Here is a 22231-nt window from a genome sequence, read left to right on the forward strand (position 1 = left end):
CATATGTCATTTAGTAAGTTACCCTCAAGGAAATTGTATGTAGCATGTTATTAGTAAATTACTATGAGGTTAGACTATCATAATTGTCGCATACCGAAGCTAGCATGCGTGCGTGCGTGTGTGCATGTGTGTTTTGGGGGGGGGGGGGGGGGGGTTGTGTGTGCCCTATGCAAGAGAGAGAGAGAGAGAGAGAGAGAGAGAGAGAGAGAGAGAGAGAGAGTCTTTCTTATAAAGGATTGAAACATTGTGGTGCAACAAACTCATAGACCAACAAGAATCAAGAAACCCTAGTATGAAACCAAAAGACACTCAAGATGGTGTTTATCTTCATGAGGCTACTTAGAAATCCGTTTACATGGATGGAGAGCATTCCTTGAATTTAATAGTCAAGGATACTAATTATTGAAGAGGGAAGGGAGGTTGTTTAGTCTAGTCAAAATGTATCTTGATCAATCGACATGGGCCATTAGAAAGACCATACAATGGTTCTATTGAATCCAAGCGTATACATATACATGGCATGGATTTCCTCTATCAAAGGCTATGTTGGTTTATTGGTTTAGTATGGCTTGAAAAACCTTGTAAACATATGATCAAGCAGAGGTTCTTGATAAAGGAAATGCTAGGACTGGCTGTGCAATGTTTTGCAAATGCACGAGATGGCAATGATGAAAGGGTAAAACTGTCCATGCGGAGATAAGCGTGTAAGCAAAGCTTGGACGAGTATGATTCTAACGAATCCAAAGAGCCAAGGTTGAATAGAACTCATGGCTAGCTCGTTATGGCAGTAGTCAACACCAATATCAAGGGGTGAACAGAACTCTCATGAGCACATGGACCTGTGCCAAAAAACTATTCTCATGTTGCCCATCAATGTGTTTGTTGCTTACAGTCTAAGTAGCTCTAGGAAAGATATGTGTTATATAAGCAGCAAACATACTTCGGATGTGAAGCATCAAGTTTGAACTCAAAGTGCGATTGAAATCAACTTTGCCTTGAGTAGATATGTAACTGGCCGGCTTTGCTCAATAAAATATTTGATAGCACTCCATAATGAGCTTTCTAACATGGGACATTTGTTTGCCTTGCATTAGGATTCAGAGCTGGCATGGTGCAAAACTAATATTCACTTTCCCGTGTGCCACACCCCAAACAAATCAACAATATCGATCATTAAGCTGCTAGCATGACCTTAGTCTACAGTAGGACATCAAAAATAGTAACTTGTATACAATATAAACCCTATAAGAAAAAATCTGCATTTTTACAGTAACCATGTCTGGACCTCCCATAGTTACTTAACTGGCCAATTACGTTCATGTTCTATTGACAAATAATCAAGGCCTGCAAGAAAGTTTTGAAAATCATGCAAACACGTTCTATTAAGAATTGCACCAATTGTGGCAGGCATACAATACTTAACTTTTCTAGTCATCCAAGTAACTTTCCTTTAGAAACAGAGAGAGCTACTCTTAGTTCAGTTTTGCAGAACTACACTAGATTATGTATCAGGTAACAGGTGCATTAACTCCTTTATAACCCACAAACCATTTGGTCCATTGTCTCAGTTTTTACGAAAAAATACTGTTACAATTATATTTGTAGAAAAAGTATTTTCCTGTGACAGACCTTGCCAATGTTAGATTTACAAAAGCTTCACTATTACTGGACCATTCCCACAGGGTGAGAAGAGGATCAGATAAGAACAATACACACACACAGTATGTTTTGGCACAGGTCTAAGTATCTGCTATACAAGTACTAAATCAACCAAAGAGACACAAAGAAGTGCTGACAGACTTATCATTGGCTGGCCTCTTAGCATCCATTTCCAAATTCTGGGTGTGCTGTGGAATGGCCAGAGATAGAGACAGGGCTGCTTGCTCAGGAGGCTTCAGTGATACATCTGAAACAGTGCCCATGGTACTAGTTGGTGAACTTTGTTGTGGCACATCAAGGAGCTGCACAAATAAAGGCAGAACTCCTTGCTTTGGTGGAGTCTTCCCTTTACCACCGAGTGCAAGATTGAGGTCAGGTGTAATTTGGTCATTGGCATCCTCTACAGCCGGAGGAAAAAACTGCAGGCACGAAGAGGATGGCCCTGACGGAAGGTTTAAAGGGTGAAATGAGGGCTCAAAAGGATTATTTACTACAGCTGAAGGCTGGCAGTCATATTCCTCACAAGTATTCAGCGGATTAAATGCGCAATGGTGATCAAGGAACAGCTTACTAGCACTATTAGATGATTCACCTTGCTCCATGCGGCAAATACCACGAAAACCAGTAGATTCACCAAGTTCTGGAAAGCTAGCACCCAGAGAACTTGTGAGAAAGAAATCATGATAATGACCACCACTGCTAAGATCAGTCGCTTTCTGCAAAGATTCTGATGACGGCACCACATTGTCCTCATTTCCATCAGCCTCCATAGGACTCACATTCAAATCTGCAATACGTGTCGACCATTCCTTCGACCCATCTGTACATTCTCTGCATAATGAGCCACTACTACTACCTTTTTGTGACAATTTGCCCGAGTTCTCTACATCACAGTCCCTATTAATTTTGTTCTCCAAAATCCTTTCAGCCTTTGGCCTTATATCACCCATTGAAACAGCAGGTGATTTTCCCTTTTGAGAAAAATTATCCTGGCTCCTGTCTCTACTTTCTTCTCTTAATTGCAACCGCCGTGAGCCACGATCAGAATCAGGAGAGTGTGAATAAGATCTTGAGCGATGATATGGCCGATAGCTGTCATGCTTGCGATCTGACATTGACACAGGTGACCGGGACCGAGACCGATCTTGGCGACCAGCAGAAGACTGAGAAGGAGAACCTGAAGGAGGATAACAATGCCAATGCCTGCTCTCTCTATCATGTTCGGCATCAGCAAGCTCAGAATCCCGATGCTTCCCACGATCTCTTCCAAGATCCCTCCCTCTCTCCCGTTCTCTTTCCCTTTCTCTCTCTCTTCCCCCCCGTTCTCTCTCTCTCTCCTCCCTTTCTCTGTCCCCGCCTCTCTCCCTTCTGTCTCTCCCCCTCTCTCTCTCTCTCTCCCTCTCTCTCTCCCTCTCCCTTTCCCTGTCCCGCTCCCGATGTCGTCTCTGCCGCTCCCGGTCCCTTTCCCTCTCTCTTTCTCTCTCCCTCTCTCTCTCCCTATCTCTGTCCTTCTCTCTAGATGACCCTCGTCCTAGCTCTATCCTCTCCCTTTCACGATTTCTTTCATAATTGTAGTCACGAATGACTCTTTCTTTCTCCCTGTCACGGTACCTTGTCGGTGAGCGAGAACTTGAACGAGACAGTGTCCGAGGCGTCCAAACATCCCCCCTTGGACTCGGACAGACGATCAGTGCTGGTGGAGATTGAGTCAGTGGGGGCAAATGTCTTGATGTCTCGACACTACCACGCTCTTTTCTTGGCAATTGCTGTAAAGAATTGTTTGATTTTGAAATACTCACAGTTATGACTTCAGTATGAATATCACCCTGAAAATTACAGACAGAATATATAAAAATAAGAAAATTATCCCTCAACATCTAAGTCAAGTCTAAAGAATATGTTAAGCAGCATAAAAGTTTTACCTCTTCCCCAAGCTTGCTCACAGAAACTTGTTGCTGAGTAGCACCGCCAAATCCAGGAGGTGAACCCACCCCTCTTGCGTCCTCTCTTCTTGAGGAACCAACTTTTAAGCTATGAGTTTCCATGTCAGGCAAGACATCCACTGTCCCAGACCCAAGTACAGCAGCTTTTACTGGAATAGAGACTTGTTCTCTGTCATCATGATGCTTGAAGCTTTCCTTTACCAAAGCCTGTATGGCTTGTGAGGGAGCCTGAAATGCTTGCTGGCATGATGGCTCTTCAGAAAGAGTACCTCGCAATTCAGGATGGGCATGTGGAACAGTAACACTCGCAAGGACACGAAGGCCTGCACAAGAGTCTCGTCTTCCACAGTCCTTTCCTGCTGTGACTGACACATTGACTTTTTTGTCTCCCACCGTATCAATTTGCATGTCCTCCCCTCCAGCCCAGGAGTGAACTGCTGGCAGCTGCACCGATTTAGATTCAATACAGCTTTCCAATTGCTTACAACTACCTGCAATATGAGCTGAAACCACGCGACTGGCAGGAGGCTTTCTGTCTCGGAAAACTGCCCAAAGAAACATGAAATTGTTCCAACCTTCCAGAGCAACAGGAAAATTTCAGGAATAGTCTTAACTTAATGTCATCTCTCTCCCTCCCTCTCTTGCATCAAATCGCCGGTCACGAGTGCATAAATTGTGACCATACGATATAACCAGCTTCTGGTAAGGAATTAGAAGACCTCACTAACAACTTCTTTCACTGACGGAAAATTCATGCAATCACCAAAGAACATTCATGGTACATACAAGACATCATCATTAAAGAAAGTGCACCATTAGCCAGCATATAATAAAGTGCAAACAACAAAACAATTTATGGCAACCAATAAAAAAAGACGAGCACCTCAATATTATTACGAATATAAATCCATTACAAAAATTTTTACTTGTGCAGCAAGTCATTGTAAACAAAATCACACTCCAAGATAACCAGCAACTGATTACCAAAACTGGATTGAACTTTTTCTGTGAATCAGGGATGTGAATTAACGGCCGGATACAAAAACCTGCTCTGAGCTGTCAATTTCCCCAGATTTTAACATTCAGAAACCGGCAATCAATCCAGGTTCCAAACCCCATGCCTAATCTGTAAACTCCCCAGATTTCAAATCTGGCATTAAGCGGCTCTTCACCCAAACCCTCAATCCCGAGCATAGAATCCAAATCCGGATTCCAAAACGACTCTGTACTCACCTTTCAGCATCTGAAACCAATATCCAGCACTGATATCTCGGGCACCGATATCCAGCACTGATATCTGCATCCAGAACCTATATCAGGCACTCATATATAGTCCTGGCACCGTTATCTGCATCCAGAATTAATACCGGCGCTAATATTGATAACTGGATCCGGCACTGATATCTGCAATAACCTCCACACGACCGTAACAACCACAACATGTCGGTGGCTCACTCCTAGCAACCCTTGATGCCTGGGACTTGCTTTCGGTCGACTACAACCACATGTCGGTGGCTCACTCCTAACACTCCCTTGATGCCTGGGAATTGCTATCAGTCGACTATTCTTGGTCACAAACCAGCTCCCGGCCACCGGTGACCAGATTCCCTCACAAGAAAAATCCTACCCCTACTCGATAGAAATTTAATCCCCCCTTGACTTCCACATCTGCCTACTCATCACAATATACCCTTCAAGAACTGATATTTGCATGTAAACGCATACTTAGCTGCAGGTACACAATTTTCTCAGATGCCAAAACCTACAAAGTTGAAAAGTGTTTCACATTCACACTCGAAACGTGTTCCCACACCACCGCATAGACTTCATAAGACTACCATATGCCCAATTGATAACTTTGAAATTATAGAAAATTGAAGGTTAGAAAGAAAGAGGGGGTGGGGGGAGACGTTAGAGAATATCAAAAGCAGGGAAAAAAAGAAATTCTAATCAAAAGGACAGTTAATACTCAAGCGTAAGCTTCCCTCTGGGTTTCAAAAGACTGCAGAATCCCTTGAGCAGACATCAAATGGCGACAAACAAAGGAATTGCCACAAAATTAAAGGAAACCCCAAAGAAATCTCCCCAAAAACGAAGTCTCACCCTGCCAGCTTTTCTCTCCTCTCCTCTCCTTCAGACAACCCAGAAAATGTGCATGCCAAAAAAAAAATGAAAAAGAACAAACAAGGCTATTATGAATCTTGCAGCTTTCAGGCTTCCACCATGAAAAGCCACTGCTATCCCCATTTAGGTGAATGTAAAACAGGCCTCAAATTGAATGACTACTTTGATTTACTTACACTGAGAAGCAGGAGGCAACAAGTTGGAGGCAAAGATTAGAAGCTCTGCATCTTCAATATAGCTCTTCAAAGCTAGGTTGTACTTCATCAGCCGCTCCACCAGCGGTTTATAGGAGCGCTCATAGCTGAAGACATGAAAGCTTTTTATTAGAAGTATGATAAAGGGGCCAAAGAGGAAGAAAATATTACATATACTGCTCAGTTCATGTTGCTTCTCCAGAGGCAAACGATGATCCACCTATCAGCACATTCCAACGGGCACACTTAACAAATGCAAAACAATAGTACAAGCGGACATTACAACTGCAAGAGGCTATCAAATGCACACATCACAACCTCTTTCAACTAGAAGGATTGTGTAGAGGCACATTTTATCACTTTCACAAGAAACACTGAAACAATCCAAGAAATCATCTTCCTACAGTACCTGGCTGGTTAGACAACTGACCACTGTAAGTAGGAAGAATTGCACAATCAATAGCCTGAAAAGAGTCTCCAATCTTTGTAACCGTTACACTCACCTTTCTTTGTCTTTGGCAAAGAAGTAAAGAGCAATGTTCTCATTATTAGGCGGACTTTTTTGGAACTGAAGAGGCCACGAGTTGTATTCACTGCCCCGGGGAAGTTCTTCAAGATGTAATGGAGACTGCAACTTCTTTGCAACCTCACGAACTTTAATCAATGCTTTGTTTGAAGGATGTGCTTGTAATCCATGAAAATTTGTATGTGAATGCCCTCTTGAAATGACTTCAAAGGTACCCCTGTCATCACATGAGGCTTTAATCTCTCTCTCTCTCTCTCTCTCTCTCTCTCACACACATAATACCTGAATGTAGTTATGTTATGCTATTATAATAATGGCTGAGTTGTTGTACTCCCCCACAGACTCTCCGTCTCTAACTGATGCTGTAGTTTTTTGGTTTGTGTATTTTGTCCCATAGACCCGCGAGGTCTTCCGAGGACGTTAATCTCTCTCTCTCTCTCTCTCTCTCTCTCAAGACGGGAAAAATCTACTTAACACCAAACCTTAACACAACTTCCACACCTTAACACCCAAGTTCTTGCAAAATCTTTTCGGGTAGCCACCCAAAAAATTTGTTTATACCTAAAGGAATTCCTAGAGTATAAAAATAGGCCTTGGTAATAAGCATATAGCAAGTCAAATCAACCATAAACTCAGACATACACATCTGTTTTCTAGCTTCTAGTTGTAATTCTGGTAGGATTGGAGCAGCTCTTGTAGAGCTGCAGTCCCCTCAGATTTGAAGGTCTCCAATGGACCTCTCTCTCTCTCTCTCTCTCTCTCTCTCTCATATTTATCCCCAGAAATAAAGAGAAAATATTTTATCTTGACTCTAGTCAAAGGGAATTGACTTCGCTCAAAGTGAGTTACTAGAAAAGTTGTATCTTTTTTATTGTGTTTGCTTAGTTGCATGGTGGGGACACCCACAGAGGAGTAGGATTAGTCCAAAGAATTAGAATGCATGCATTGGCTATCATTAACGGGTGGTGTTCTATTTGTGGCAGGTGCTTTGAGAGGGCTAACCCCTAGATTTTAAGGGCAAAAGGCATGCAAATTGGACGTCCACAGTGCCAAACAGAACCACACTTGCTATTGCTCTATTAGTCTAGAGGAGAATAAAGGAGCGCACTTGCTCTGTTGTATATGTTATTTGCTCTAGCTGCTGCTTTGCGCTCTGATCTTGTAACCAAAACTATTGATTTTCCCAAAACAACCACCTTCGGGGAGGGAGTGAATGTGCGCTCTGCTCCCTTTTCCCCCTCTATCAATCCGTTTTGATCCCCAAAAAGAATTCGCTTCTATTTGAAGCTATCAGATACATGTTTTTTTGTGGATTCTTGAAATTCGAATTCTTCTCTGTTGCCATACTACGATGAATTGTTCAAGGCTAGTACGATTTGCTTTCATCTGCTTCAATTTGATTTAACCTGCTGCAAATTGAGGATTGTGGCTGCGAGTTTACCTGAATTGATTCATTCTTAGGGTTTCAAGACTGATTACAGGCTCATTTTTAGGGTCTCAGGGCTGATTACAGTGGTAGCACAGCTCAGGATCACCACTTTCCCTAGTGGTGATGATTTCAGGCTGAGAACAGGTCATGAGGACGTGAGTTTTATCTTGCATGTGGGCAAGACCCTCGAAAATTGAGTGGGCAAGGCCATCAGGTGTAGGTAAGGACCCTTAGAAATTTAAGTGGTTTTACAATTTAGGGCCAGTTGTCAATCACCACCCTCTTGTTGGCTTGGAGACCGGTTTTAAAACATCTTGCACACAAGCAATCGGAACCCAAAAGAGCAGCTAGACACAGGCAGGATGCAGCAAACTTGATTCGCCTTTGTTCCTACAGAGGAGAGAACACCAAGTGTAGTTGCGGCATAGTTTGGGAAGCGATTTGTTCTATCCAAGTGTGGAAATCATTCTGTTGCTAAGTTAATGAAACCTACAATTTCTGTGAATATGGTTTTTGTTAAAGAAATAGAGAATGATATATATACCTTTGTAAGACTAGAATATATCCAATCATACAAATTCGTATTATGTAATTCTAGAGAATGATATGCTGAATTGAGTTGCCTAGATAGAAATAATTTTCAGTTTCTTGAAATTTTCAGTCTTCAAACAGGTTGAAATTGATTCTTAGGAGAATTCTATCTCAATTGGTATGTTGGGGGGGGGGGGGGGGGGGGGATTAGATACTCTTCCAGGTTGAAAGGCCGGGGGAGTGCCGCCCTACTCAACCGACCTCCTTATAGGATGAGCGGATCACAAAGGGAGGAAATAATGGCACATGTGCAAGACCTATTATCAAAAGGGCTGATTCTGGCCTAGCTCTTCACCCTATTGCTATTCAACATGTGAGTTGATTACCGTGCTTTGAATAGAATGAAACTGGCCTCTAGCAAGCTAAAGGGCAATGAACTATTACTAACAGAGCATCCATATCAATTATAGCCACAATATAACATTTCCAGCCACTTCCTTTAGATAATAACCCTGAGAAAACAACTTCGAACACACTGAAGGGAGGCTAGAGTGTCCCTGCTCAGAAACAATACACGAGAGACACCGATTGGCCCCAAACGCTTTGGCGCCCCTTTCGGTATTTATTTAATTCTTATGGCAATGGAATCTGTTCTTACAACAAGGGCTCACCCCTTGCACTCTGCCTCACTGGCAATTCGTCTGACTGAGCCAATTATTGTCTTCAGAAGGCATCCAATCCTAGGCTTCTACTAGAACCCATTTGCCAAGGCAAGGTTAAGACATTTCCCACTGTCTGTGTCCAACTACAACGCTGTCCAAGCATCCAGCTTGCTCTAAGGGTCGGGCAGTCCCACAAACCAATGTCATTGCAACAACACAGATCTCAAACTGCCCCCATGACCTCAGAGAGGGAAGAACCTGTAAAATCTGCCCCACAGGGAAGGTAGAAAATGAACAGAATGTACTACTGAGATATAGAGCCTAAACACGCATCACAGAAAGCTATGAGGACAGCAGAGATCTAGAAAATCTGTTGGAGCAGCCAGCCAAAAGATATTTGAAAGAAATTCTGGAGCACCGCAACAAGGTACTAGATCTAGCACACAAGCTAGCCCAACAAGTACTCAATACATGACAAGTTTGTAATACTTTTTCACTAGATGTAAGGGATCACTATAAGTTGATAGTGATCGCCAGTCCATAGATCCTGAAGGGTCTCACATGCACTTTAATACAATCATATCATCTCTCTCTCTCTCTCTCTCTCTCTCTCTCTCTCTCTCATTCTCATTTAAATTGTGCTTATGACCCGCCAGATAAATAGAAGACATACTTTGAAAGATCTGCAACATCAAAGAAAATACCTTTCGAATAAACAGATCCGTTGGGCATTAGAATATCAAACAATTCAAAACACATCCAATGAAGCTAGCTGCTAGAGTCAGACCACAATTGTCTTAAGAGTTGTAATGCCATAGATGGAGGCAGCCACGAGTTAATAAGGAGCAAAACACTTTTTACAGATGGATCATGAGAAAGCAAGAGAGTACACCACAGTGCTCAAAGTGCAACTGGCGTAGGCGAAAGAATGAGTATCTCTAGATGAATCCTGAGAGAGATCAAGCTTGCACAGCAAGGATCGTATTGAAGCAACCAAGTACAAGAACTGGTATAAAGGAGGGTTAGACTACTGAGGATGGATGTGCTTGCTCTTACAGACAGAGGCATGGACAAACCAAAGGAGGTGTTCTACAAGAAAGAGACAGACCAGACGATGATCTATGGTGGACAGGAAAAACCTAGCTGTAAATCTCTCCCCCCCTCAGAAGCCACATGATATCAAGATGAGAACTAGGTGATATGACCTTGATGTTGAAGAAGATAAATGGAAAAATACTTCCAAAGAAGAGAGAATTTCCAACATGTATAACAAGTGCCATAGAGTATGAGCACTATGCCATGCATGCACGCCACACATATCAGCCACAAAAGAAAACACAAAAAAGTCTCAAGACCAAGCACACCTCCCTGCTACGCATATCTTCGACACAAACATGCACAAACATGCGATCGCCAATGCTTATAGGGCTGCTAGAACACGAAACAATCTTTAGATAGGAATGCACACATGCTAGGCTTTTCTTAAACATAGATGTGCACAAAGGTGCGGTTCCCAGCTGCTCATAGGGCTGCAAGCTCTGCCGCTCAGGCCTCTTAGCCTTCACTCCACTCAGCCTCTCCTCCACTCCACTCAGCTCCCTCACTCCCAAGACCCCTTTTGCTCTACTCCTCCCTCAGCTCCCAGGCCCCACCCAGCATAGTTACCAGGGAGCGCCGTTCTCCCACCCGAACGCGTGGAACCCTGTTCTAGAGAAGAGGGAACCCTGGAACCCACCGGAACCTGTCTGGAACGTTCCAGCCAAGGTGTTACCAGGGTACCCGAAAGCCATTCCGGACCTGAACCCGGTGTTCCGGGTTTAGGGTTTCCTATTCAACCCTGTTTCGCGAGCGGCGGCAGCCTGTTTTCCGCTATTTCAACCTGCAGCCCTCCACCTGCTCTCTCCCTCCTTCAGCAGCCCGACCCCTCCATCCAGTAGCTCTCCAACTACTCCCTCCCTCCCTCCTTCCATCCAACAACTCCCTCTCTCCATCCCTCCATCTACTCCCTCCCTCCATCCATCCATCCAACTCGTCCATCCATTTACTCCCTCCCTCCCTCCATCGACTCATTCCTTGCTCCATCTACTCTTGCTTCAGCCCCCTCCCTTCCCTCAAGCCTCAAGGCTCAAGCCTTCTCCCTTCCCTCAAGGCTCAGCCCCCTTCTCTCCCCTTCAGCCTACTCTCTCAGCCCCCTTCTCTCCACTCTCTCCACGTTTAGCCATCAGCCCACTCTATCAGTCCTCCTCTCAATGGCTCCTCCCCATGGCATCAACCAAGACAACAAATCTCCGTGGTGGAAGGAAGTGGATTCTAGAAGCCTCTACAACAAGTCAAAAGGAGAAGCACACAAGTGGAAATACAAATTTTGCCAAGATGAAAAATTTGGAGGCTCTGACCGAGTTCGACATCACTTATTGCGAGTAAAGAGGAGAAACATTAACTGCTGCCTTAAGAATATTCCAGATTCAGAGATGGCACGTTTTCAGGCACTTGCAGATAGATTGCACACTGAGGAAACACGGCAGAAGGTTCTTGATCCTCGAGGTCAAGCAAGGGCATCCTCACATGCAGCACCTTCTCCTGCTGCTTCCATTTCTAGCTCCTCCTTTGGGGGTACAGCTTCATAGGCACATGCTCCCAGTTCATCAGCCCCCACCCCGAGAATCGTGCAAGCTAGCCTTGTGGCATCATGGCATCCTGGGAGGAGGGCACAGGCAGATGCTGCAGTGGACTGATTCTTTTATGGAGCAGATGTACCCACAACAAAGGCCCGCAATCCTTACTTCATTGATAATCTCTTTAAGGATATTGGTAAGTTGGATCGGGTGGATCCTACCATTGATATGGGTAATCATGTTGTATCTTTCATCACTCGCCATCACTACATTTTGACTATTTTTTGGTAAGATATCCCCTCAATAGAATCTCTTGAAGTATTCCGACACATGCTTTGCTTATAATTTCATCATGTTGAAGCGGCTTTTTAAGCTGAAATCTCAATTGAGGCAGCTTGTTGTTTCCGCTGAGTGGGATGCATGGCGTGAACAGAACTCTGCACGGGCTCAAAGACTTAAGTCCATTGTCTTGGATGACCTCTTTTGGGATGATGTTCGCCTTTTGCTTCAGGCTGTGGCTTGTTGATAGAGATGGTCTTTGTATTGGGAACGTGTATAAAGGGATGGATAGGATGATGAGACCGTTCAAAGTATAGATGCTTTGTATGCTTGGAGGGAGGAGGAGTTGAGGACCCTGGCAACCTCTCGGTGGACAGAATATCATTCACCTTTGGAGGCTGCAGCCTTTGTTTTGAATCCGTAATTTCAAGGGAAGGGGCAAGAAACAGATAAAGAGGTGGTGGAAGGATGGGAGAAGATATTGAGACGAGTTGTCTCAAGTCAAGATGATAGGAGAAAAGTGTGGGAGGAGTTGTCGTATTATAGGCAAGGAAAAGGGTTGTTTGGTTTGGAGGATGCACATAAGAATGACAAGTTCAAGATTTCCTCCATTTGTTGGTGGGAGGACTATGGCGCAGATGCTTCATTGTTGCAGCGTTTGGCCATTCGTATACTCAGCCAGGGAGCTAGCTCTTCACCCATTAAGCAGTTGTGGAGCACTTTTGGAAACATTGCATCAAAAAAGAGGAACGGGCTTGGGGTTCCGAAGGCAAACGATCTTGTATTTGTTAATGCAAACTTGTGTTTGCTTAACAAGTTCAGGGCAGAGTGCACTCCTGAACCATATCTTGGATTTAGACCTGATGAGAACTCCGACAGTGATGCAGCAAAGGATGCTCCTAAGCATGAGGATGATGAGGCCCAGAACCAGGATCAGGATGATGAGGCCCAGCAGGGTGAGGGAGAGGCCTCCATTGCTATGCCACCCTCAGACCATTAGGGCTGACTCTCTTTTTTTCTATACACCATGTACTTGGCTCGAGAGTCTCGAGTCCTATTTTATATTGAGGCCTTCAGGCCCGAGGCATGGCCTACCTTTTTTGTACTTTGCATATTATATGCTCTTGGATCTATAGTATTCTCCATTCTACTACGTGTACATATCAGTTTTGAGTATTCTAAGAGTGACTTCAAATGTCTAAAGCTGAAATGGAAAGTTAAGAACTGCTAAAAGTGGTTTTCTTTTCATAATTGGTACATTTTTATGAGTTGATGATGTGGCGTTCCGGTTCCTGTCCCCCGTTCCCCCTTCCCGGAACGTTCCCGTTCCGGCACTTGAAATTTCGGAACGTTCCCATTCCCTGGTAATTATGGCAACTAAGCCCCCCCCCCTCACAGGCCCCTCCCTTGCAGCCTACAGAGGTGCACAGCTAGGTTCAATTATGAGGAAACATAAAAGGAGAGACTAGCACACATCAAAGCAGCCACTCCCAGCTTTGAAATGGCCTGAAGAAGACAAAGGTAGAACAGCTCCCCCAACTAATATCCGTGACTCTGGAGGACATGCCATACTTACATTTAGCACACGAGACATACAAATTAAGCTTTTTCGCCAATCTCACAAGCTCAAGGTGCCACAATATGGATACCAAAGAACTCTGGATCTCAATGGGAATGTGTCATCTCCAAATTGTAATCATAAGAGCTTAGAACCAGAAGACCATCAGTCTTAAACTTATGAATGGCCTCTTATTTTCTTCATTTTCAGACTACAAATGTAGCTACGTATCTGATAATAATCGGAGTCACTTTATGTCTGCTTGTGCCCTCCCTAAACAGATGAATTAACTGGGTTTTTTCCTCTCACATAGACCTGTTGGTCTCCCATGGACATTAATAGACTTTCTTTCTTTCTTTCTTTGGAACAACTATTCTCTTTTGCTGTACTTTTTGCTTAATATGCTTTGATCTTATATTTCTCCTACATATGCACAGCAGATCAAATTAACACTATAAAACCTGCCTGAAGCACTTATAAACATCCACACTTAGCAAGATAAATAGCAAATGTCATCTTCTCTCTCTTCACATCATGACAAAGCAGAAAAATTAGCACCACAAAAGCACTTAAAACACCCATACTTGAAAGATAAATAGCAAATAATAATACAACCACAAGAACACAAACCCCTTTTACACAGACCTCACACCCTGCAGCCACACACCTCATGCAAGCACGCACACCCCCCCCACACACGTGTATGCGGTCTGCAAAATGATGGATATGAACTTACCGCCACACATTCAGAGGTTCAGGATATACTTTTGAAGATTCTTCATAAAGTGGGACATTCAGAGAAGTGCTACTGGGCATTCCAAGTGTACTGGATATGTACACCCCACCCTTCGCCATAGGATGCACAGGAAAGGCTGTTGTCTGTGGTTCCACAGGAGATACAGCAGACTGCACTCCAGTCGGAAATCTTGGAAAACAAATTGCATCAGCAGCTAATCCTGGACTGCGATCAGCCTCGGAGACCTTCCTAGAAGGCAGATCTTTGATGCCAACTGCATCAGGCATACTGAAATTACCCAAACTTGCAGCTGACTTTTCAGCAGAGACTGCAGGTTTTACCGAAGTACCTCCATATGCCAGATATGGAAATTCTCTTTGCCAATTGCTCAGAACGCCAGATGGCAGTGTACCCCTTTCCAAAATTTCCTGTTTAGATATATCAGCCTTGGCTTTCACTCCTGAATCCATGGACACTGGAAAAGACGACAGTGAAGAACCAACATTGAATTGAGCTCGCTCTCCCTGGCCCTGTCCTTCAACCGGATTCAAGTTCAATTTTTGAAGCGGTGGAATGGCTTTTGAAGGCGGATCTTTGATCATCCCAGAAGGCTTAAGAATAGTTGCACTTTCAGAAATTGAAGACTTAAACTTTCCAGAATTTTCCACGTCCAACACCTCTTGTGAAGATCTCATGGAAGAATCGATGTTACATGCTGCAACCTTCACACCACCAGCACTGTCTGAGGGGATACAAGACACAGAATTACGATTGTTACAATATGGAGCAGAATGACCCAACTCCTTGCATCTATAACACCTAGTACTTCCAATGGTCGGCACAAGATTTGGAGAATCCCATGTGAGCAAAGGCCTGCTTTTAGGACTAGAGTTGCTCCTACTTTCTTCATTTGTAAGTGCCTTGTACTTCTCTTCAGAAATCAATTTCAAACCAGGACTTTCCATATTTGAAACACCTTTTCCAGTTGATTGCAAATTTTTTTCTTCCTCTGCATTGAAGCTACAAGGCTGTTCCGTTGTGCGCATACTCTTGGCTGGGACCATAGTCTGCTGTTTTGGACCTGTATCATCATCAACACAGAAAAAAAAAACAAGGAAGATGAAATCATAAAAGGTTTTTGATAAAGTAGTTGTGCTCTTTATACACTTTGTAATCTAGACAAAACAATTGATACAGTAAAAATGAATGTGTTGTGCTGGTTTTCATTCAGCCTACAATTACAGGTAGCAGAAACCTACCCTCATTCACCACAGGCACCTCTTCACATGTCTCAATACTTGTGTTCTCAGCTACTTTTTTTAGTACAGTCAGAGTCGTTGAAACCTTTGCCTGAAAAGCATTCTTTTTGTCCTCCCCAGAATTGCAATTTTCATATACTTTCATACGGGTACTAATTTCTGGATTGCAGATAACCTGCTGGGTGCTTTCACATTCAACGCTGCCTGGCAAACCAGACCTAACAGACACTTCCGGACTTTTTAAAGCTAGTTCTTTAGCATGAAGCATGCTCGGAGTTTCAGGGGTAGTAAAGCTACCAGAATGGCTTCCACAATCTAGAAGTATGGAAGTACCAATAGTGCTTGCATCCACAGAGCTGATCAATTCATTTGCTCCCGATGCCCGGTTTTCCTCCTCTGTTGTCATGTCAGAAGGTAAATCACACTTGTTTTCACCAGTTTTAATTGGGACTGGATCACAACCTATAGCCTTGGCACCAATCGATCTAGAAGGACCTTGAACAGGGTCACCCCGTAACTTTTGGTCCAAAGTACTTGCTCCAGTAGCTTTTGGTATCTTGAAAGAATTAATTTTGCTTGGTGTTTTCAAACTTGCCACTGGTGTTTGTCCTGATAAGCCCTCCTTTAGCTGCCCTTGCATACCAACCTGAAGCTTTGAAGCAAAGGTGGATTTGGAAGGAAGTAAAAAGGAAGGTAATGCATCACTGGATTTGAATGTTCCTGAGCTTTTCAGACCAGCAGATACAATTGAAGAAGACAAGCTTGTAGATGCATTATTAGTTTGCGCACTGACACTGGCCTTTGTAGCGTTGTTTCCATTACCTAGAAGGTCACCGGTCAAGTTGCTTAAAGTTGCAAAACGACCCTTGGTCATCTGCCCGGACTGATTCACATTAGTGCGCAGGAGGTGTGGATTTGGCATCCCAACTGAAAGGGGCAATCTGCCAGTCCCAAATGAACCTGACCCTGTGCCTTGAGCTCCTGTACTGCTACTGCTAACAGTTGTGGCAGAAAAAAACTTCACTTTTCCCATATCAGGAATTTTAAAAGAACCCTCCTTTGAGAGACCAGGCCTTACAGCTGGCATATTGACCGCCTGAATAGAGGGGCTAGGGTTTTCTATAGCTTGCTTTTTGGTAGCAGATGCATCTTCACTATTCTCTACTGCATGTCTCTTCGCAGGAAATTGAGATAGGGGAACTCCCTTCAGAGCTCTCCGCTTCTCAGGACCCACTTTTCTCTTCTCTAGCCGAGCTGAGAGTCTCAAGCGAGCATTTCCAAAATTGCTCTGCTTCCTGCTGCTATTCAAGGATGGCAACCTTGCTAGAGGAGAAGTGGCAGGCCGCACTTTGGAAAGTTTTGAATCACCAACCCTCTGCTTCAATCTGCAACCTTCACATTGCCAATACCCTTCAGGAACTTGACCCAGCAATGTCTGTACACAGTACCTGAGCAAGTGAATTTTTATGAGAAAAATAACTTATGAAGAGGAAAGAGTTTGTGACAATTGGCCTACCATATAACCTACATGAAGACATGATGATGTTGCATCTTAACAACTTTTAAAACACAAAAACTTGAATCAAGACTTACACATGCTCTGCTCCTTCATTGCACTCGCTACAAACAGCAAGCATATCTTCGTATCCCGGATCACCACAAATGTCACAAACTTTGACCTAATTATGTGCAACAATAAGGTTAGGCAACCCTAATAAGGATGGCAATAACTGCAATTACACATAACACAGAGAATACAACCGAAACAAGACATGCCCAGGAAAGAGACCAAATACATGCAGAAGTGAGACAGATCTAGTTTCAAATTTTAAGCGCGCACAAAAAACAACCTGAGAAGAATAAGACAAAGATAAGGGAGTTAGGGGTACAGATAGCTCTAGGATGACAGTCCAGATCAATCTGCTATCTGAACAATGAATCAGGTTTGACTCTACAAAACCTCATGATCATATACCAGGAAAAACAAGCTTCCACAGCAACACAGGAGCATTGAACATCCCCAGAGAACAGGGGGATCCTTCCAGATACTTACATCATCTTCGAGTGGCACTCCAACATTGGGTGTGACCAAAGCGACTGCACAGTCTGACTCCTGATGTATAAGGGAGCTTTCTGTGTCGATCGCAGCACTCTCGCCTGAAGTCAATATAACCACACTCTGTTCCTTCCTGTATTCATTGTCATTCGCATTAACTGAAACTCCAGCAATAAATTCCTCTCTAGGTACTTCTAATTGGGTGGAACAAAGAGTGTCCAATGGTCGTCGGGAAGATGTTTGTTCCTCTGCAACATTCAACGAAGGCGCATTTCCCCTGTCCAACAGTTTTTCTGATAAGCCTGAAGATGGAGGATTACAGGTAGACAAGCTAAAATCTGTCACTTGTACGATACTGTGAGAGGGCTGGACTTTCAAAGTTTTTAATTGATGAGGATCAGCATCAACACAACTTGTTTCTGATTCCAAAGCAGCTGGTCCCACAGTTGTTAAGGGACATGCGGCTTGCACTGGTACATGATGCGTCTTACCCACCTGCAATTGTGCATCATGAAGCCCATTCTCCCCTTTGTTCTCCATCTGTTGTGCTAGAGTTGTATAAGCCTCATTAACAGATGATTGCTCCCCCTCTAAGCTTGCTTGGACTTGCACAACACCACATGGTCCTTCGCCTAGATTATTGCCTTTAAACAAGCCACATAAGCTTTCTTTTGCCGAGTGAACATGTGTATCCAATCCTGTTGTGACCCCAGCCTCATCAGCTGAACTGATTGTTTCTGGTGAGCCATTCAGGTCCATAGATTTCTTCAGTTGTGTTTCAAGCTGAGCATCATCAGTTTGAGACGTCTTCTCCCTAGAGGGTGCTTTTTCAAAAGAGGCGTTTGCCAGCGTCACATAGGAATCTGCTGGCAGTTCTTCGTTTGAGAGCTTCGCCCCAGAGATCTGCCTTGCAAGAGGACTTTGGGTCTCATGACAATCCATTTCTTCGGACATGGAACCCTCTGGTATCAAAACGTTTTGTGTACTGTGATCCTTTCCTTCTGCTCTCATTTGTCTGAGAGCAGAATGACCATCCTCAAGGCTTTTCTCAACTCTAACCGGACTAAGATTTGCAGGTGTAAAACTCGTGTCCGAGACAATCTCCGGAGTGCTCATTTGCACGCGTATATTAGCATCAAACATTTCTCGAGCTTCTGCATGTATGGTGGGATTGAGAGCCCCTGTCTCTGTGAGTTCGTTCAAAACAACTAATTCAGTCCTGTTTTTATCAGACTGAATACCATCCATCAGCACCCCTTCTAGAGTTAGTGTTTGTTTCCCACCATCACTTTCATTTCTGAAAACAAGAGACTCCGAAGCATCCACTACAGTTTGCTTCACAGCTTTCTTGCATGTATCCAAATCCAATTTTGCCACCGGGTCAGGAACGCCAGAGTCCAACTTTCCAACCTGGACAGGAACGCCAGTCCTTTCAAGATTATTTACAACCTTCCTCCGGCGAACCCCCGTCTTTGTGGCAGGTGGTGAGATTGGAGGCTCAGTAACATCATCAAAATTATCCCTGGTCCGATCAGGGGATGCCTTCACAGGCCTCTCCCAATCTTTAGAATTTGCCTTCATATCTTCACGAGCAGCTGATTCCTCTTCTGCAGCGTGTGATTTCCCAAGACTCTGGAATGCTTGCGCATCATCGCTTGTTGTGCACACATCCATTCCTTCAAATCCTTGTTCACCACGGACAGCATCATTGGCGACTGCATCACTTGAAGCGTATTTATCATTGACAGATGAGATTAGGCACCGATAGCAACATCGGACAGTGTCAACATCTGCCTGCATCCAATTACAACATTCCAAGAGAAGATGGAAACTTTAATATAATCCAGGTAATGCAATTTTTATGTAGCAAAACAAATCATGTTTTCTTAATATAATATTATGCTAGCCACATTGAAATAGGAAGCCTGACAAGAAAAGATTAAAAAATCACGCATCAAATGCAAGACCTGCACACCAGTCTTTTTAAACTCACGAAAAGTAAAAAATATTGATGTGAACATACATTCACTGGAGATTCAAGGCAAAAATTGTGGAATCCCCCGCTACCTGTTCACAAGAATGAGAGCATAGAACAAGATCAATCTTCCAATGTAGCAAATGCGCCCAGCATCAAATATCAGTGAAAAAAACAGTCCTTTAAGCAGAAATCAGTTTGGCCATATCAAAGCAAGCAGTGCATTCATTAATATGTGTGTAAAGGCAGAGGAAACACTTCAACTTACAGATATTACAATTTTGCATTTGAGTAGAATCCAGATGATTCCTACAGTTCCCACAAACCTGTGACAAATATGGCCATAAGAATTTAAACAGTGAAACTCCAAATTTCAATAGCTTGCACTCAACATAATCACAGCAGTGAGAATTCAAAACGACAAAACCTAAGTCCAATCAGGACTGACAAACTGGGAGATCATGATGTACAAAAGGCCGTGGAGAAGGGATCACGTACAAATAATCAAGCAACACAAAAATCAGATGCCTTCAGGCTTACCAAGACAGACAATTTGACAAAGGAATAACAAACTCGCTTGTATATGAGTGAAACATGAAAACAACAAGCAGACAACAATCAAATCTCAGATACCTGTAATGATTGAAAGTCTATTTCAGCATCCAGCTCATCAAGAGGTCCTTGCATTCGAGCTTTTCCTTCAAGCACCGCAGTCATCTGCATAGCCAATCCACCTAGCCTTAGCTAGGTTTGAAACCCAGACACAGCCAGAATCCAAACGATACTATGATCGATTGATGTGACTGCCAGAGGCACCCTGGAAATGGATATCAAAGCACTCATTGTGACCCATAGATAAGAGAAACTAAAGATGGCAAAGGATAAGCATACGTACTCTCGGTTTGTGCACCTTGCAAGTTTGTTTCAAAAGATCAGATATGGTTCGCTGCTTGTATCTGCCCATTATGAATACTGCAAATATGGACAGACAGTTCGGACCGGTGTCACTGCATCCCCAAAAGTCATATGATTTGCATCTTTGATATCGGTTTGCAACGAAATAATGAATTGAAAACAGATTTCAGATAACAGTAAACCCAGTGCAGTCGAGGCCATGAAAATGCATGTAAGCACAACGGCAAGGCCCCAAATAGCATAAAATTTTGCCTGAAATCGAACCAACGAGGCGTACGCAATCGTCACATATACGCTCGATAACAAGGTGACAGTACGAACCTTCACAAGCTCATCCCATGATCTTAGCCAATTTGCTCTGGCATCAGAGGTACGATCGTTGCGAAGATTAACAACAAGATCCGACTCCACGGACACGGGCACACCTAAGTTACACAAATTCCGAAAATCAGCGAGAAGGCATGTTAAGAATAGATTGCAGTGCATCGAAAGGTTCATAAGACGATTCAACCGCGCAAGATGACTCACAAAACCGCATATTTATAGATAATGATGCGAGGCTTGAACATCGTCAGGCGATGCACAGCTGCAGAACCCACGAGACGACGTCGGAACGTAGGCAACAGTGCCAGGGAGGCAGGAGTGGGCGCCGAAGCAGCCAATTTGGAGCAAGAAACCGTGAGAATTGATTAGCCTTGGCAAGTGGGCGATCCCGATCAATGATGTACAGAAGGTGGGCGATTCTTGATCCTGCAAAATCAGACGATCGGAGGACTAGGGGAAGCCGAGAGTGAGCAAAAAAGATAGATGAGGGAGAGAGAGGAGGGACAAGGGTAGTGGTGACGCTGCTGTGTGTTCTTCTTCCCCTCTGCTCGCGTTGGTTCCCGGGGGGACAAAGAGCCCAATACAAGAGCAAAGCTACTAGACACTCCGCCTTTTATATATGTAATTTTAGGAGAGAGATATGAAGTGGAATCTAAAAGCGGTAGGGTTCCGAGCAGAAGCAGAAGCAGCAGACGCCTTTGATCCGCTCAATCCCGTGCAGAGGAGAAAAAGAGAGAGAGAGAGAGAGAAAGAGAGAGAGGATCATGCTGCATGCCCATGCCCATACCCCCGCCCCCAATCACACTCTCTTATATGCATCCCCTATACTGTTGTATTGCATTGCACATGCGCCAGCAGAGGCAAGGGAAGTCGGGAATCGACGAGGAGCAGCACGAGAAAATCCATCCTCGCCACCTGCTCATCCAGCCGCGCCAGCTGGGTAGAATGCCACCCCGTCCACGCGCGCGCACCCACAGGACGCGCAGGAAACCTCTGCTACTGTAGCATTCTTCTCCATCTATTCACACGCCATAGCTCATAGGCTAGCCACCAGAGCTCCTGAGAGAACAAAAACATAGGAAGAGAGAGAGAGAGAGAATAGCATTGATTTCATGCTGATCATGATTGCTGCACCCGTGTAAGCATGCTCTCTCTCACGCCATAGCTCCGCCTTTCTTTCCTTGTAACCCCCATCTCCTCTCACTCGTCTTTACCTGCCAAATTTGTGCTCAATCTCTCTATCTCACACACACTCATCGCTTCCACATTTTCACCAGGTCAAAAGGAAATGTATCCCCCCTAGAGAACAAAGCCCAATTACATCTCTCTCTCTCTCTCTCTCTCTCTCTAAATATACATATATATGTGTACACACACACCATGTACAACAAGGAGGCACTTTAGAAAAAAGATATGATGAGAGAGCTTTGATATTATCATGTTATG

General features: G+C 43.9%; 1 protein-coding gene across 3 annotated transcripts; it reads right to left on the minus strand.

Moving 5' to 3' along the window:
- Positions 1-1446: 1446 nt before the first annotated feature.
- Positions 1447-22010, minus strand: LOC147906295 (uncharacterized). 3 transcript variants are annotated; one of them, XM_087377797.1, is made up of 14 exons: positions 20990-22010; positions 20783-20886; positions 20442-20518; positions 20180-20263; positions 19815-19872; positions 19595-19638; positions 17569-19365; positions 17109-17194; positions 15516-16963; positions 14257-15337; positions 6424-6663; positions 5903-6027; positions 3582-4177; positions 1447-3485 (listed from the first exon to the last, which is right to left on the minus strand). In XM_087377797.1, exons 3-14 carry the CDS (start codon positions 20508-20510, stop codon positions 1767-1769), a joined length of 7347 nt encoding a protein of 2448 aa, XP_087233923.1. In that variant the 5' UTR covers positions 20511-20518; positions 20783-20886; positions 20990-22010; the 3' UTR covers positions 1447-1766. The 3 variants fall into 3 exon arrangements, with proteins under 3 accessions (XP_087233923.1, XP_087233918.1, XP_087233926.1); XM_087377792.1 differs by having other exon boundaries at positions 20442-20553; XM_087377800.1 differs by having other exon boundaries at positions 19595-19634; positions 19811-19872; positions 20442-20553.
- Between the last annotated feature and the right edge of the window lie 221 nt (positions 22011-22231).

Source organism: Dipteris shenzhenensis, chromosome 1, assembly GCF_047967505.1.
Source record: "Dipteris shenzhenensis isolate YYH24624 ecotype China chromosome 1, Dip_SZ_1.0, whole genome shotgun sequence".
Taxonomy (NCBI): Eukaryota; Viridiplantae; Streptophyta; class Polypodiopsida; order Gleicheniales; family Dipteridaceae; genus Dipteris; species Dipteris shenzhenensis.